Raw genomic sequence first — 19,143 nt, 5'->3', positions numbered from 1 at the left:
TACAGGAGAGAGAGAGAATCCTCCTGAAGATTAGCGTTTACATTCTACAGGAGAGAGAGAATCCTCCTGAAGATTAGAGCTTACACTCTACAGGAGAGAGATGGCCCCACTGCTCATAAGAGCTTACATTCTACATGTGTGAGAGAGAGAGAGAATCCTCCTGAAGATTAAAGCTGACACTCTACAGGAGAGAGAGGACCCTGATGACCTTAAGAGCTTACACTCTACTGGAGAGAGAGGACCCCACTGATCATAAGAGCTTACACTCTACAGGAGAGAGAGGACCCTGCTGACCATAAGAGCTTACACTCTACAGGAGAGAGAGGACCCTGCTGACCATAAGAGCTTACACTCTATAGGAGAGAGAGGACCCTGCTGACCATAAGAGCTTACACTCTACAGGAGAGAGAGGACCCTGCTGACCATAAGAGCTTACACTCTACAGGAGAGAGAGGACCCTGCTGACCATAAGAGCTTACACTCTACAGGAGAGAGAGGACCCTGCTGACCATAAGAGCTTACACTCCACAGAAAAGAGATGGCCTGTTGGAATTTGTTTTAATTTTGTTTTCAAGACATATTTTACATACTAGAGAAGGCCTGTTTATGTCTGAATACATAATACATACGCATTTTGTTTTTGTCTTTCATCCAGTAAGGATTCTGTTGGGTGAATGTTGTTGAGCTCTGTATCCCCTTCTTTGATATCATTCCTTTTCTTGCTTCCATTGGACATCCATGAAAACCACTGCAGAATATAAAATAACTGATATGATACAAGCAAAACATTGTAATATCATTGTGATCTATTATTAATTTAACAGATAAAGGAAAACGTTAACAGCCGTTAATAAAAAATGCTACCAACTATCCTGAGGTCACTTTTATACTTCCAACAGGACATGGACACAGTGATACCTGAAGGTGAAAATGTACCACCTCTAGAAACCTTACATCAGGGGAAATTTGGAGTGATGTAAAAAAAGCGTTATTTAGAAAAAGTTGCATTTCATTAATCTGTCTAAAACATCTGCATAAGCAAAGTTGTCAAGGAAATGTTTTTAAACAAGGCAGCGATTTATCATTTGCATTTTTTTTAAGATGATTTTCTTTTTTCTTGTCTTGTGATATTTATTGATGTATAATGCGCCAGATTCGTCAATATGGAGCACGCAGTTAATGAATTTGGCTCAAAATAAAAAAAGGACTTATGTTCTATTACTAATAATTTTTCAAAATTGTGAAAAAGATGCAACTGTTTGATTTAAGTGCAGAAAATCACTCCGGGACTGAAGTGGAGCTATGCCAAATTTTGCAACTTTTTTAAAAGTCGCAGTTGATGAATCGGACTCAGGTGCAAAAGCAATGATGAATCGGATCAATAACTTAAAAAGAAAGAGAAATTTAAAAGTTGCTCAAACACATCAAGAATAAGGTGCAAACACTAAAACCACTAAAAAGGAACAAATTTCTCTAGAAAATTGAAGAAACAACATTGATGAATCATTGTTTTAGGATTCTATAGCTTGCAAATGTTTGTTTAATTTTAGGCCCCCTTCACACATCCTGATGTTTCCTGTACAGAAAAAACAATACTGGTGAGATTTATGGTCAAGTTGGAAGAGCAAGAGGGAGAGGTCAATATCTGTGGCCCCTTCCCATGCTATTAATATCAACCCATTGCTGTCTGCATAGCCTTTGCTGGTTAGAATTTATAGGGGGACCCCAAAATATTTTTTGGGAGCTCCCCCGTAAGCTAACCTGTAAAGGCTAAGTGTGATGTCAGCGGGATCCCATGGTAAGGTCTCCCCACATGTACCAATACAAATGTGATATATTTTCATGCCTCTGGGTGCTGGAATGGGTCGAGACCCAGTCGGGCGCTCACCATGTTCTGGCGATCTCGGAAATATAACCGGTGTGTCGCCAGGACATATGATAAGTCCAATTTCTCCTTATCAAATCCTAGTTGCCTGAAGAAAGCAGATCACATGGGTTGAATAAACAGGGGGTCTCCCTGTAAGAGCTGGATTCTAGCTAGTTGGTGGGAGGGTGAATTTTAAGTTAGCAGCTGAAAGGCGGGACCACCTGTGGAGCCAGTTGTCATCTACCAACTACACAAGTTTACAGGATGATTGAACGCTACCATTACCCTCTTACATCCTTCCCACCTCCCCATTTAGAGGGCAGTAGGAGACAGCACTTTCTGATGTTCCCCCACAATGCACACCCATTCACATCCTCCACTCATCAAGATAACCCAAATTCATTACCATGGTCATGGCTCGTCTTGTAGCTAAAGATAAAGTGGTACTGCTGGAGGTCGTCCTGGCAGTTCCAAAAAAACTGCTCAGTCGCTCAGCTGTTGGACGGTGGTGAGCTCCAATCCTCTGGTCCATTGATCAACTGCTCTCAGTAGGGCCCGCATGTGATTGGCCCAGCTGTCTGCAGGACCCGCTGCATACTCCGGAGCTCCTTCATGTATGTCTCAGGGGTCAAGTTGTACTGCTAATCCATAGCCTGCTTGATGTCCTCATAGCTCAGGGTGGTCTCACTGGGCAGGTAACCAAAGATTTCTTTGGCATTATCCCTGACGTGAGAGGTTAAGAACCGGACCCACTGGTCCTCAGGCAGATGTTACTGATGGCAAATTTTTTCAAATGTCAGCAAGAAAGTGTCCACTCCTTTGTCCAGCAGGGAGAAGCCCTCCCCCCGTAACTTTAGGACCTGGATCTCAGGCGACTCGCAAGTTGCTGTGGTCTGCAGCTGGAGCTGAAGCATTTGATGCTGGTGCTCACAGTCCTGCTGATGTTCTGCAGCTTCCTTGTGACATGCTGCTGCTGCCTTGTGATGTTCTGATGGTATGAGGGTCTTGTAGGTGGCTTTATCTCCAGCTGAGAGGCTGGTCAGGGCAGCTTGCAGGGTGTCAACCGAGCTTGCCTGGCTGGGGGGCTGGGTAGGTGGTGAACGGCCCACTGCAGGACTAACTGCTGGCGACTGGCTCCTTGTGGAGCCTTGGCTTGACTCCTCCTCTATTTGAGCAACATCGTCTTCAACCTCCTCCCCAACGTTCGTAGCATTGACCATCCTTGCAGTCTTTGGTTACTGACACAGAGCTGCAACCTTATGCACCTACACACCTTACAGTATTTGCATATTGACTGTCTAGTGCTGAGCTGATCTTAAGACCCCAGCAGCAAAATGCTACTCCTAGTAGTCTGGAAGTATGGGTCCTACATTCACACACACTATTATCTCAATCCCACCATGGCTGCAACCACTTGTGAATGATACGCACCTCGCCACACCTCATGACATTGGTAACCTGGGAGGACGGTTTTAAACAGTATGTATGTGGAAAACCTAATCCTATGGGACTGAAAAATTTTGTGTTGGAATCGCCCTCCGGGGTGATGCTTGACTTCCGAATCTATTCTGGAGGGGAGACATTTAAAGATGTTGATGTTAGAAATGGATTTGCAGGCAAAGCTATTATCTGCCTTCCTCAGTCAGCACCACCCGGCAGTGTAATCTACGCTGATGGATTCTTTTTTTCAGTCCCTTTAGTAGCTGCTTTATGAGAAAAGCAGTTATACTATACAGGAACTATTGTAGCCTGTCGAGCAAAGATTCAAACAACAAAACTTCCATCTGACAAGCAGCTGAAAGACAGAGGCAGGGGAAGTGCTGATGAAGTAGTGTAAGCTGATAACAAAGTGAGTATTGTTAAATGGTTTGATACCAAGTCTGTTACGTTGATTTCTTCCAGTAACAGCATTCAGCCAGAAACCACGTGCAAACGATCGTCAAAGAAAGACCAAACATTCACTGATATCAAATACCCTGCTGTTGTAAAGTCATACAACAACAGCATGGGTGGTGTCAATTTGCAAGACAGAATGATTAGTTACTATCATACCAAAAGCCATACTAAGGCCGGTTTCACATTCGCGCTTTTGAGCGCAGCGACGGCCTGCGCACGGCCGCCACTAAGCCCCGCCCCCTGCCCCGCCTCCACCGGTATCTCCGCCTCCGGGCGCATGACGCTGCATGCGTCGTGCGTCCCCTATCTTCATCACAGAGGGCGCAGGCCGTGCGCAGTCTGCGCACAGTCTGCATTTGGCGGCGCATGCGTCCTTTTGACGGTGCGCCGAGCACAACCAAAATGCAACAGGTTGCGTTTGGCGCTGCTCGGCGCACCGTCAAAAGGACGCATGCGCCGCCAAACGCAGACTGTGCGCAGACTGCGCACGGCCTGCGCCCTCTGTGATGAAGATAGGGGACGCACGACGCATGCAGCATCATGCGCCCGGAGGCGGAGATACCGGTGGAGGTGGGACAGAGGGCGGGGCTTAGCGGCGGCTGTGCGCAGGCCGTCGCTGCGCTCAAAAGCACGAATGTGAAACCGGCCTTAGAAGTGGACTGTTAGATGTGTCATACATTTCCTTGATGTTGCAGTGGTAAATTCTTGACTGCAGTACTGCCAAGACAGAATCTTGGAAAGACATCAAAGATCTACATGACTTCAAATTTGGAATTGGACAGGCTTTGATAGAGTCCAGTGCACCATCAGTTCATAGCTCGGAATCTTATCAAGAACAAGACCATCAACCACCAGTCAAGCGTCGGGTTCATCCACTCCCATCTTAGCAAAAGCGCAACATGCCCTGCATCTTCCAGAAATGTTTGCAAGACGCAAGTTCAGTCCTAGGTGTAGAAACCAGGGGTGTGGTAAAAGAACTACAGTGCAATGCATGACTTGTGATGTGTTTGTGGCGCCCCTGAGGCTCAGTCGCCACAGAGGTACTGCACCTCCTCCTGAGGTGTGGTGCCCCACTATCCAGGTAAGTTGGAGGTTCCTGACCACGCTCCAACACCTGCATCCCACACAACATGGTAGTTCAGCAAAGCCACATTGCAGCTCCCTGCTTGGAGCGTTGCAGAGCACCTTTGGTGGCTCCCTGCTTGGAACACGAAACGTGCTGGGAGGCGGGTGGAGTTAGAATACATAAAAGAGTGGGAAGGGTTAGGATTTGGGAGTCAGTCATTCGGAGAGTCACTCAGAGAGGAGTGAGGAAAGAAGATCCCTGAGAGAGGGATGGAGGAAGGAGGTGCTGCAGCAGATCTCAGTGACCTGGGTCTGCTGGCACAGGAAAGGAAAGAAGGAGAAAGACATTGAACTGAAACCTGATCTTCCATAAGAAGGAAAGACTAGTACGGAACGTAGGATTAAACGGGAACAGAGGACGTGGGTTAGAGGAGGAACCCTGCCTAGAAGTTCTAAGCGCAAGGCCGGGGCCCGGTCCCTGAGGTTGTATGGATACTAATGGTCCTACAGCAGACACCGATGGAGTAGTGGGCTGTAAATGCACTACTCCCATCTAAGACTTGGGAGCACAACAGCAACCTTGATAGTGAGCCGGGACTCAGGAGTAAGAAGTCCCCGAAGCAGGCTACAGCTGTCTGCCGTACAAGTAGAGTTCTTGGGAACATCTGTCAGGAGGCACTCCAGTGTAACTCAGTACTAGGAGTACTTCACACTTAAAGGTGTTATAAGAGGAGACAATCAGAAAGGCACATGTTGGTGGAGCATTGGAAGGGAGCATTCCATCTGGCCTGGAGGTTGATTGAGTCTCTGACCTGGAGGACACAGCACGGAGGCAGGCACCTGTACGTGTACTACAGACTGAGTAAAGCTTTGGAACTACAAGCCCTAGTGTCCTCCATTGATTCTTGCACCAACACACCCAGCAGCGCTACATCTGGGAACCAGCTTCTACACCGCTTGTGCCTCTCCTCTACCCCTACATCTACACTGTCCTGGGACTATAACTCCACCTGTGGGAAGCTTTACCATCTTAGCTGCAACACACGACCAGCCCCAGAGGATCTGCACGCAGCGTCGGCTCAACATCTCACTTGCCGAACACCACAGGTGGCGTCACAAACTATTCCATTAATTACATTCCACCATTCAAACTTCCCCTATTAATTGGGCGCCCAGGGCCACAGACTGGGTCACTGCTGCTGTGACACATCCCACCGACGCCGGCTCGGTGCCGGGTACCCCTTGGCCCTGGGAGGGCGACCCCAGCTTGGTGTCACGAACAGGATGACGAGACCCGATGCCATTGGGTTCTGTGTGCCTAAAACTTAAAGTTTTTGAAGATGTGCCGAAGATCCAATTTAATAGACTGTAAAATGAACATTAAAAATGGCCGCTGGCGTGGTGAAGAAGGGCGTGATGACATGGGAGGTCCTAAGAAAAGACCGCGAACTGTCCTGGGCCTCCCCTGCCTGAATTACTATGCAACGGCAACATGCCCACCCCCCGAGGGGTTCGTATACTGGCTTGGTATGGTGGAGCTTGAAGAAGATGCCGCCCCAAGAAGTAGGAGCAGAAGCCAGTGGCGGGAAAAGAGCCGAGACACGAAGAAGAACGCCAGAACGCCATGATGGAAAGGGAAAAGGAGTCAGAAGAACAGGGAGAGGGGAAGCCACTCTCCCCCAGGCTGCCCCTGTGGAGGCTACGACCACTGATACATCCCCTGCAGTGCCCGCCACCACCTCACTACCAATATTGCCATTGGATGAGCCCCGTCCAGCAGAGATATATGAGGTTCCGGAAAAGAATGGAGGGCCAGGACCGCGTCCCCGTCTGGACCGGGCGCGGTTGCACAGGCCTCCACCGACGGCCCTGGCAGAAATCGGTCTTGCCCCTACCCGAATCCAGCTGTGATCCACCCCATCGGCAACTCCAGGAGTTGCGGTTGCCGCTGTCCACTACCAGGTACTGGAACCGCAGCTGGGAGCGCAAGGCATGATTACCGCTCCAGGTCTGACCCTAGTTTTAGGAGGGGAACCCATGAATAGGAATGGCCCCATTGACCTCCGCCGGCAACCCCCGACTGCGGTACCGCTGGCTGAGGTCCCGATGGACACAGAAGAATCGGACTCCGAAGTAGCAGCGTCAACACCGGCCGAGTCGCTGACCACAGCCAAAGTGCCATCGGAGGTAGCGGATATGCTGTCCCTGCAGGCAGTTGACATTTCCATGGCCCTTTCAATTACCCCGACCAGTCCTTATCTCTCCCTTTGGGAGGTAGAGTACATGCAATTGGCAAGCAACCAGCGACAGGATGAAGACACCCAAAGTCCAGAAACCCCAGGAGGGGACAACAATTAGTCAAGATGCTTCTTTAAAATAACTCTCGTTACCCAGGAGGGTATTTGCACCGTTGTGCCTTTTGTTCCTTATTTTGACCATCATGGTTTAGTTTTGTGTTATGAACGGGTAGCCGAGGAGGAAATAAAAAACAATCAAGCTAAGTCTCACAAAACCAAAGAGGTTGGTAACTATGCAGACTGCAGACCCCCGATCCTAACACGCAACTAGCAGCAGTCATGGAGCGTTCCTACGGTGGTCCTAGACGTCTCACCACAACCGGAGAACTAAATAAGCCTAAAGCAGGAAAAGAGGAAAACTAACTGCCCCAGAGCAGACCCCAAAGGAGAGACAGCCCCCCACATGTATTGACGGTTAATCAAAATGAAAACACAAACAAAGGCAGGAAAATAGGCTGAGCAAATGATGGGGCCAAACTAACTAGAAAGGACAGGAAAGGAAAGATACTGTCTGCAATCTGCCAAAAACCCTACAAAAATGTCCAATACAACTGATAGCAAAATGAACCCTGAAGTCACTAGACTTCTCCCACTATATCAGCACTCTGAAATATTCTGAGACAGAGCAAAAAGAGGCCAATCCAATAAGGGACAAAAAAGACAATTTAGCAAATAAGTGTGGAAATTCAGCACAGCCCAGCTGGGCTGGCTGACCACACAAAAAACTGAAATGACCAACAAGAGCAAGTGTGAACATTAGCAAAAACAAACTTATCTTGGGAAGACTGGAACAGAGCTGAGTCCTAGACCTGAGAAGCAGACTGAATCAGCAGCACTAGGGCGTCGGCTGTCTTATATCCATTCTGATCCTCCAGAGATCCAATCGTCATCTTCCTCACCAGGTGGCAGATCACTACCACTTAAGCCAACCTCTCTACCTCCTGTCACCACCAGAGGGAGAACGGAAGGGGAACTCTCAACTGGTGGAGCAGAAAATGAGCTCATAACAGTACCCCCCCTTGAGGAGGGGTCACCGAACCCTGATCCAAGCCACCAGGCTGATCAGGATGGGCCCGTGAAAAGCACGAACCAATTTATTGGCATGAATATCAGAGGCAGAGACCCAAGAATTATCCTCCTGGCCATAACCCTTCCATTTGATCAAATACTGGAGTCTCCGTCTAACCAAACGAGAATCCAATATTTTCTCTACCTCCTATTCCATATTGCCTTTAACCAACACAGGGTCTGGAGGTGCCGCCACAGGAACTACTGGCTCAACAAACCTCTTCAACAGTGATTTGTGAAATACGTTATGGATTTTGAAAGTAACTGAAAGAGGCAGTCGAAAAGAAACAGGATTAAGAATCTCCAAAATCCTATAAGGTCCAATAAATCATGGCTTAAATTTTGGAGATGCAACCTTCATAGGAATATTCTTAGATGACAACCAAACCATATCACCCACTTTAAACCGGGGACCAATGGTCCTCTGCTGGATGGAAAAACGCTGGGCCTTTTCCTGATAGAGTGACAATTTATCCACCACTTGGTCCCATATCTGCTGCATTCTAACAACCACAGTGTCCACACCTGGGCAGGACAAAGATTCCACTTGCCCTGAAGAGAATCGAGAATGAAACCCAAAATTACAGAAAAAGGGTGACATCAAGGTGGCAGAACTAGCTCTATTGTTCAGCGCAAATTCAGCCAAGGGCAAAAATGAGACCCAATCATCTTGATCAGCAGATATAAAACATCTTAAATAAGACTCCAGGGTCTGGTTTGTTCTCTCAGTCTGCCCATTGGTCTGGGAATGAAACGCAGAGGGGAAGGATAACTGAATTCCCAGATTGGAACAAAAGGCTTCCCAAAATCTGGAAACAAACTGGACCCCTCTATCGGACACAATGTCACAGGAATCCCGTGTAACCGAACCACCTGTTGTAAAAACAAGGGTACCAACTCAGCGGAAGATGGCAACTTTGGGAATGGTACAAGATGGACCATTTTTTAAAATCTATCACAAATTGCCCAGATAACAGTCATTCTCTGAGAGACAGGAAGATCAGAAATAAAATCCATTGAGATATGGGTCCATGGCCTCTTGGGCACCGGCAGGGGCATCAGCAACCCAGTAGAACGAGAACAGGGTTTAGACCGAGAACAAGTCCCACAGGACTGTTCAAAATTCCTGACATCACGAGATAAGGCAGGCCACCAAGACGACCGACTCACCAAATCTCTGGTACCAAAATTACCTGGATGACCAGCCAATGCGGAGCAATGGACTTCAGACATCACTCTCTTTCTCCACTGCTCTGGAACATACAATCTTCCCATAGAGCAATGCTCAGGTTTATCCTCCTGAAATTCCTCCAGGGCGCGTCTCAAATCGGGCGAAATGGCAGAAAGAACTACCCCCTCACCTAGGATAGTAGTAGGCTCGGTCACATTAAGAGAATCAGCAAAGAAACTCCTAGAAAGGGCATCTGCCTTAGCATTGTTAGTGCCCGGAAGAAAAGAGACCACAAAATTAAAACGCGTGAAAAACAAGGCCCATCTAGCCTGTCTAGGATTCAAGCGTTTGGCCGACTCCAGATAAGTCAGATTCTTGTGATCGGTGAGGACCACAAATTGATGTCTAGCTCCCTCCAACCAATGTGTCCACTCCTCAAATGCCCATTTCATGGCCAACAATTCCCGATTCCCCACGTCATAGTTGCGTTCAGATGGGGAGAACTTTCGAGAAAAGAAGGCACAGGGATTCATCTTAGAAGTCACAGGATCTTTTTGGGACAAAACAGCTCCTGCACCAATCTCAGAAGCGTCCACCTCCACTTGAAATGGAAGTGAGACATCAGGTTGCCGTAAAACTGGAGCTGAAGTAAACCTCCGCTTAAGCTCCTGAAATGCTGAGACAGCCTCAGGAGACCAATTCAGCACATCAGCTCCCTTCTTGGTCAGATCAGTCAGTGGTTTGACAATACTAGAAAAATTACCTATAAATTTACGATAGAAATCAGCAAAACCCAAAAACTTCTGAAGAGCCTTCAAAGAAGTAGGCTGAACCCAATCATAAATGGCCTGTACCTTGGCCGGGTCCATTTCAATAGTCAATGGAGATAAGATAAATCCCAAAAATGAAATCCTCTGTACACCAAAGAGACATTTCGATCCCTTAACAAACAGGGAATTCTCCCTCAAAATCCGAAACACAGTCAGGACATGTTCCACATGGGAATCCCAATCACTAGAAAAGATCAAAATATCATCCAGATAGATGATCAAAAACTTATCCACAAAATCTCGGAAAATATCATTCATAAAGGACTGGAAGACAGAAGTGGCATTGGAGAGCCCAAAAGGCATCACCAGGTACTCAAAATGTCCCTCCGGAGTATTAAACGCCGCCTTCCATTCATCCCCATTCTTGATGCGAATAAGATTATACGCCCCCCTGAAGTCAAGCTTAGTAAACCAGCAGGCACTCTTAACTCTGGAGAATAAATCAGACATCAGAGGTAACGGGTACTGATATTTAACCGTCATCTTGTTAAGGGAACGATAATCAATACACGGTCTTAATGAACCATCTTTCTTGGCCACAAAATAAAACTCAGCACCTAAAGGTGACGAGGATGGTCTAACATGACCCTTCTCCAACGACTCCTTAATATAGGATCGCATAGCATCATGTTCGGGTACAGATAAGTTAAAAAGCCGACCCTTGGGAAATTTACACCCAGGCATCAACTCAATTGCACAGTCATAACTCCTATGAGGGGGCAAAGACGCAGACTTACTCTCACTAAATACATCAGAGAATTCAGCCAGGTAATTAGGAATATCATGAGACTGAGGAGAGGTGGAGGAAACAGGAGCGTTCCTAAGAACACACTGACAACCCCAACTCACCACAGACACAGATTTCCAATCCAAAACTGGGTTATGAGTTTGCAACCAGGGGAACCCCAGAACAATAGTATCATGCAAATTATGCAGCACTGAAAATTTGCAATTTTTCTGGTGGTCTGGGGCAACTCGCATTATCACCTGAGTCCAAAACTGAGGTTTATTCTCCGCCAAAGGAGTGGCATCAATACCCCTCAAAGGAATAGGCGTCCGCAGAGGCGTCATGGACAAACCACGTTTAGCAAAGTCCAAATCCATCAGATTCAGAGCTGCTCCTGAATCCACAAAAGCCTTAGTGGAAAATGTAGACAAGGAGCAGATCAGAGTAATTGCCAAAAGGAACTTAGGTTGTATACTGCCCACAGCAAATGTGTGTGCGAAACATTTCTATCGTTTAGGGCAGACAGAAATAGTATGAGAGGCGTCTCCACAGAAAAAACACAGCTTATTACGCCTTCTAAACTCCCGATGTTGCGCCCTAGACAAAACCCCATCACATTGCATAGGTTCAGACATTTGTTCAAAAGGTGGCAACACCTCTCGTGTAGTTTTGCGTTCACGTAAACGCAGATCAACTTGAATGGCTAATGCCATAGAGCCATCCAGACCAGAGGGAACAGGAAATCCCACCATAACATCTTTTACGGTCTCTGATAAACCTTTCCGAAAGAGGGCTGCCAATGCACTATCATTCCATGAAGTAAGGGACGGCCACTTTCGGAATTTTTGACAATATAACTCTGCAGGATCCTGACCCTGGTTTAATGCCAACAGGGTTCTCTCAGCTTGATCAACGGAATTAGGTTCATCATACAACAACCCCAAGGCCTGAAAAAATGCATCCACATTTTTCAGAATAGGATTTTCAGGTGTCAGAGAAAACGCCCAATCCCGGGGATCGCCGCGCAGCAAGGAGATGACAATTTTAAGCTGCTGCGCCGAGCTTCCCGATGAGCTAGGCTTGAAAGCAAGAAATAATTTCCAATTATTCTTAAAATTCAAAAATTTAGACCGATCCCCAGAAAACACATCAGGAGTAGGGATCTTGGCTTCAACAGCATGTGACTGAGCGAGATAGGCGGAAATTCCCTGCACTTCAGCAGTGAGCTGCTCCACACGATCAGACAATTGCTTAATCTCCATTAAGAAAAAAAAAACCTCCTACGGCCCCAGAGAAAAAGAGGAAAAAGTGCATATAAAAAAAAATTCTGACACTTTTTTTTTTATTTTTTTATTTTCTCTTTTTCCTGCTTTTGAGTACCCTAGAATCTGCGGTATGGCTGGTGATTCTGTTATGAACGGGTAGCCGAGAAGGAAATAAAAAACAAACAAGCTAAGTCTCAGAAAACCAAAGAGGTTGGCAACTATGCAGACTGCAGACCCCCGATCCTAACACGCAACTAGCAGCAGTCGTGGAGCATTCCTACGGTGGTCCTAGACGTCTCACCACAACCGGAGAACTAAATAAGCCTAAAGCAGGAAAAGAGGAAAACTAACTGCCCCAGAGCAGACCCCAAAGGAGAGACAGCCCCCCACATGTATTGACTGTTAAACAAGATGAAAACACAAACAAAGGCAGGAAAATAGGCTGAGCAAACGATGGGGCCAAACTAACTAGAAAGGACAGGAAAGGAAAGATACTGTCTGCAATCTGCCAAAAAACCCTACAAAAATGTCCAACACAAGTGATAGCAAAATGAACCCTGAAGTCACTAGACTTCTCCCACTATATCAGCACTCTGAAATATTCTGAGACAGAGCAAAAAGAGGCCAATCCAATAAGGGACAAAAAAGACAATTTGGCAAATAAGTGTGGAAATTCAGCACAGCCCAGCCGGGCTGGCTGACCACACAAAAAACTGAAATGACCAACAAGAGCAAGTGTGAACATTAGCAAAAAACAAACTTATCTTGGGAAGACTGGAACAGAGCTGAGTCCTAGACCTGAGAAGCAGACTGAATCACCAGCACTAGGATAGGGCGTCGGCTGTCTTATACCCATTCTGATCCTCCAGAGATCCAATCGTCATCTTCCTCACCAGGTGGCAGATCACTACCACTTAAGCCAACCTCTCTACCTCCTGTCACACTAGAGGGAGAACGGAAGGGGAACTCTCAACTGGTGGAGCAGAAAATGAGCTTATAACAGTTTTGTTTTTTCCAGTTGTTGCCCAGTTGTATTGGTAGCTTCACCACTTGAACTGCAGAGACCATGAACACTGAATGGTCCAGAACTGTTATTGTATATAGTTTGCTCCTCTTTAGGTGCGCTCTTTTGGTTTTACATAGAACTCTCTCTTCTTGAAGGAAGAATTACCTCAGCATAAGGACATTTCCAGACCTGTTGGCCGGACCTGTGTCTATTATTTGCACTTATTGATAATGGTTAATATATTTTTGAAACAGAAAGCTAGAAAGTCATAATGCTTAATGACAGATTTTATAGTGAATGCTTTACAAATGTCGAAATTTAATAACGGTATACTAAAGAAATTTTGAAGTCCAAATGCCTTGAATGTGAATAAAGAATTGAAGTTACAGGTGATGAACCAGACACCAGCAGTTGTCATATAAGAAAGTAAGAGAAAGTGTAGAGTAACAGAACAGAGATGTGTTGCTAGAAAAAGGTGAATTGATATTGAGTTGCTTCCAAAGCACTTTAAATTAGGTAGCATAATTTTGAATTTAGATAGCTAGTTAAAACTGTTTGCAGCGTTCAAGAGACCATGCCTCCCACATTGGGAAGTTTAGTATAAGAAATGTTTATTCAGCATTACAAAGAAAAAAATTTTGTATGTTCCTGTATTGTCAACTTTGTTTGCCTTGCAGCCCGCGGACGTGCTGTGCTTAACGGAGGGGTATGTGGCGCCCCTGAGACTCCGTCGCCACAGAGGTACTGCACCTCCTCCTGAGGTGTGGTGCCCCACCATCCAGGGAAGTTGGAGGCTCCTGACCACGCTCCAACACATGCATCCCACACAACACGGAAGTTCAGCAAAGCCACATTGCGGCTCCCTGCTTGGAGTGTAGCAGAGCACCTTTGGTGGCTCCTTGCTTGGAACATGAAACGTGCTGGGAGGCGGGTGGAGTTAGAATACATAAAAGAGCGGGAAGGGTTAGGTGTTATGAATGGGTCACCGAGTAGGAAAGAAAAACAACAAGCTAAGTCTCAGAAAACCAGAGAGGTTGGTAACTATGCAGATTGCAGATCCCTGATCTTAACCACACAACTAGCAGCAGTCGTGGAGCGTTCCTACGATGGTCCTAGATGCCTCGTCACAACCGGAGAGCTACATAAGCCTAAAGCAGGAAAAGAGGAAAACTAACTGCCCCAGAGCAGACCCCAAAGGAAAGACAGCCCCCCACATGTATTGGCGGTGAAAAAACATGAAAACACAAGCAAAGGCAGGAAAATAGGCTGAGCAAACGATGGGGCCCGACTAACTAGAAAGGACAGGAAAGGAAAGCCTCTATCTGCAATCTGCCAAAAAACCCTACCAAAATAATGTCCAACACGTCTGATAGCAAAATTAACCCTGAAGTCACTAGACTTCTCCCACTATATCAGCACTCTGAAATATTCTGAAACAGAGCAAAAAGAGGCCAATCTAATAAGGGACAAAAATGCAAATTGGCAAATACAGATAAATAGGAGTGGAAGTTCAGCATAGCCCCAGCAGGGGCAGGCTGACCACACAAGAAACTGAATTGACCAACAAGCGCAAGTGTGAACATTAGCAAAAAACAAAGCTTAACTTGAGAAGACTGGAAGAGAGCTGTAGTCCAAGACCTGAGAAGCAGACTGAATCACCAGCACCAGAATATGGCGTCGGCTGTCTTATATCCAGTCTGATACTCTAGAGATCCAATCGTTATCCTCCTCATCAGGTGGCAGATCACTACCACTTAAACCAACCTCACTACCTCCTGTCACCACCAGAGTGAGAATGGAAGGAGAACTCTGAACTGGTGGAGCAGAAAATTAGCTCATAACAGTTAGGATTTGGGAGTCAGTCAGTCGGAGAGTCACTCAGAGAGGAGTGAGGAAAGAAGATCCCTGAGAGAGGGATGGAGGAAGGAGGTGCTGCAGCAGATCTCAGTGACCTGGTCTGCTGGCACGGGAAAGAAAAGAAGTAGAAAGACATTGAACTGAAACCTGATCTTCAATAAGAAGGAAAGACTAGTACGGAACGTAGGAGTAAACGGGAACAGAGGACATGGGTTAGAGGAAGAACCCTGTCTAGAAGTTCTAAGCGCAAGGCCGGGGCCCAGTCCCCGAGGTTGTATGGATACTAATAGTCCTACAGCAGACATCGGTGGAGTAGTGGGCTGTAAATGCACTACTCCCATCTAAGACTTGGGGGCACAACAGCAACCTTGATAGTGAGCCGGGACTCAGTAGTAAGAAGTCCCCGAAGCAGGCTTCAGCTGTCTGCCGTATGAGTAGAGTTCTTGGGAACATCTGTCAGGAGGCACTCCAGTGTAATTCAGTACTAGGAGTACTTCACACTTAAAGGCGCTATAAGAGGAGACGTTCAGAAAGGCACATGTTGGCGGAGCGTTGGAAGGGATCATTTCATCTGGCCTGGAGGTTGATTGAGTCTCTGACCCGGAGGACACAGCACGGAGGCTGGCACCTGTACGTGTACTACAGACTGTGAGTAAAGCTTTGGAACTACAAGCCCTGGTGTCCTCCATTGATTCTTGTGCCAACACACCCAGCACCGCTACATCTGGGTACCAGCTTCTACACTGCTTGTGCCTCTCCTCTACCCCTACATCTACACTGCCCTGGGGCTACAGCTCCATCTATGGGGAGCTTCACCATCTTGGCTGCAACACACCACCAGCCCCAGAGGATCTGCATGCAGCGTCGGCTCAACATCTCACTTGCCGAACACCACAGGTGGTGTCACGAACTATTCCATTAATTACATTCCACCATTCAAACTTCCCCTATTAATTGGGCGCCCAGGGACACGGACTGGGTCACCGCTGCTGTGACACATCCCGCCGACGCCGGCCCAGTGCCGGGTACCCCACGGCCCTGGGAGGGCGACCCATGTTCTCGTGCTTGACAGCTAAACAAAATTGTTTTTGCAAAATTTCATGAGAAGTAGTGTGTTTAAACTGATGATGGTGATAACAATAATCACAGTGTATGATTTAATCCTTGTACTCAAGTAATTTGGTAACTGTTTAAGTTTTTAAGCTGTAAACTTTAGAATAAGTGAATGTTATTATGCTGCACATTCAAACATTGTATCCGAGTAGAATACAGTGATGCACGCACTTAGATACCCGATATTTACCTTGGATACCAGCTCCCAGCGCGAGCACGCAGGTATCCAAGGTACACAGTGGATAACTAACCGACGCGCTTGCTTAGTTACCCGATATTTACCTTGGATACCAAAGTCCTCGCTGCTCCTGATTGCTGGTGAAATCTGCCTGTTTAACAGCTCACCAGGGATCATGTAGAGAGGCACCAGCGATCCTGACAAGGTTGCATCGTTGTCGGGATCGCTGATGCATCGTTTAGTGTGACAAGACCCTAAGTTACCAGTAGATGAAAGGTCTGGCTTTTAGGGGAAGGAGCTGCCACATGGGAAATTTGTTTCTTGACGTCTCCCCACATGATACGTCGTTGTGACCTCCCCAAAGAAAAAAACACTAGGCAATGCTTTACATGAGCATTTAACCCTCTGAGTCACTCCCCTCCTGCCTTCTGGGCTGAACCTAAAACCCCTTCCCTTGCCTCTGCAGCTGCAAATTCCAAAACTTTTGAAAGATCTTAACGCCTTTCTGGACTGTCTTAGGGCGGTGATTCTGGCACCATCAAATCCAGATAGGCCCCTGCTACGTCTTAAGACCAAACACAGCTTAGCTATCTGGTTTCTACTGGCTGTTCTAGGTATCTCCATGACCCTGGCTGCTTTAATGGGTCGAGACCCAGCTGGGTGCTCGTCATCACTGGGGATCTCAAAAATATAAATTAGTGTGTGACCAGGACATACGATAAGCCCATTTTCTCCTTATGAAATTCTAGTTGACTGAACAAAGCAGACCGCATGGTTTGAATCCACAGCGGGTCTTCCTGTAGGAGCTGGATTTCAGCTAGCTCGTGGGAGTGTGAATTCTGATTTTGCACCTGAAAGGTTGAACCACCTGCAGATCAAGGTGTTTTCTTACAGCTACTTACACATGCTTATAGGACTTGTCATCCTTCACACTAAGCAAACAGCTGTGTTGTTATGAATAGCCTGGTAACTTTTTGGAATATTGTCCCCTTTCCCAGGTTAGTAACATCAGCCGTGGTCTTTCCCTTTGCTGGCTATGAAAATTATGTGAGAGCCCACGCCAATCTTTCTATTTAATTCTTAAGTTTACATATGATGTACACAGCGGGTGATGACTACAACTCCCATCATTGTTGCCTGTTGATCTCAGGGAGACCTGGCAACAATGATCAGAGCTGTCTTCAGCACCAGGCGCCTGGAAACAGCGCAAACTGTACCGCTTTTTCCCAGGCGCCAGTATGTAATCCATGTGTCATCACTGTGCACTTGTGCAGCATGCATTTTGTCGTCGGCGCACGTACCAAACTAAGGCTGGTTTCACATTAGCGCTTTTGTGCACAGCGCACCATGCGCATCCATGCGCATGCATCATGCGTACCTATGTTTAACATGGCGTATGCATGGTCCTGCGTTTGCATGCGTTTGTCTGCATTTTCGTGCTCATGCGTTTTTTCCAGGTGTGCGTCTAGACGCGTCAGATTTAACATGCTGGATTTTTGGGTCCGCCCAAAGGCATAAAAAAACACATGCGCACGCTAGCGCATGGAATGCGTCAAAACAACACATTACATTCTATGGGAACGCAGGCGTGCAAATGGACATGCGTACGCCTGCGTTTGCGTACGCATGCGTTTTAACAGTAAACATGTCTAGACACTGGTTTAAACCACCCCCTACACAAAGAAACATTGTTGGGTGGAGTCTGTTTCAAGGATTTTTCATGGATTTTACTCCTGTGAAATGTGACACCTAGAGAACTCATGCGCATAAAAACGCAAACGCATGCAAAAACGCATGCGCGGTTTTGCATGTTTTTCTACTTGCGCACAATGCGCTGTGCACAAAGACGCAAATGTGAAATTAACCTAACATGTCTGTGGGTTTTTCACATGGACATATGGTCATTGTGAAAAACCTGTCATGTACGCACCACCATTGAATAAAATGGGTGTGAGTTTGTCCGTATTTGCGGTCCTTAAAAAACAGACTGTTATATGGTCACAAAAAGCAGACATGTGAAGGGGGCTTTAGGCGGCATTCACATGCAGCGGTCATACTGTGACTTTTGACAACAGCACCCCTGTGCCTCTTTGGCCTTTCTACTGTTTCACAGAAAGGTCACTTTATCTTGCAGGGAAACAGCTGTTTTACTTGCAAGATTAAGGGATTGTGCAGCGAAACACTGGAAAGACTGCAGTAGCATATGGCTGCTAAAAAGTAGTAGCATGAATGCTACATATGAACACAGCCTGCCCTTAACTATTATAAGGATGGAAATTTGTTTGGATTTGATTTTAATAACGAGCAATCACTCATTCTATTAATTACTTTAATTTATTAGCCTGAACTCACTCTAGCAAAAGTGAACACAATATTTCATGTGTGATCCACATATTGATTTTTATAGATATGAAACTATCTTCATCAAGTGTGTCTGTGATGCATCACACGGTCTTGTTTCACTTGCGTGCCACTGCTTTCCAGTTTGATCCCTCACCTTTTCAGTGGTAGTTTTACATAGTGTGCTGAAGTGTCATGGTGACAATTTCTTTCTCTTCCCATAATTAATAATTAGTAATGCATAATCTTACATTTATTGTATAATCCTCATGCATTATTTCTCTTCCTTCCTGCCTTCTGCGTCTCCAAATTATGTTGTAATTTAACACTGTCCTTATCAGTGGTAACAACTTAACGGTCTTCAGAATCCTTTCCCAAAAATGTTACCCTAAATGCCCTTGACATATAAAAGTAAGCACCAGGCGATGGTTGAGCTTATAAATAGTAGACTGTTGAAATGATG

At 46.3% G+C, this 19,143-nt stretch overlaps 1 protein-coding gene across 1 annotated transcript in view; it reads right to left on the bottom strand.

The window, feature by feature from the left end:
* Positions 1 to 19,143, bottom strand: part of LOC141095455 (ATP-binding cassette sub-family B member 5-like) — a 184,396-nt gene that overhangs the window by 103,906 nt on the left and 61,347 nt on the right. Inside the window, exon 2 of the mRNA XM_073581462.1 lies at positions 630 to 748. Within this exon, the coding sequence (XP_073437563.1) occupies positions 630 to 748 (119 nt within the window). The remainder of the gene's footprint in view (positions 1 to 629; positions 749 to 19,143) is intronic.

This window comes from Dendrobates tinctorius, unplaced genomic scaffold (assembly GCF_039654945.1).
Source record: "Dendrobates tinctorius isolate UK_male_01 unplaced genomic scaffold, ASM3965494v1 ptg000070l, whole genome shotgun sequence".
NCBI classification, from domain to species: Eukaryota; Metazoa; Chordata; class Amphibia; order Anura; family Dendrobatidae; genus Dendrobates; species Dendrobates tinctorius.
This window is presented reverse-complemented; position numbering and strand designations above follow the sequence as displayed.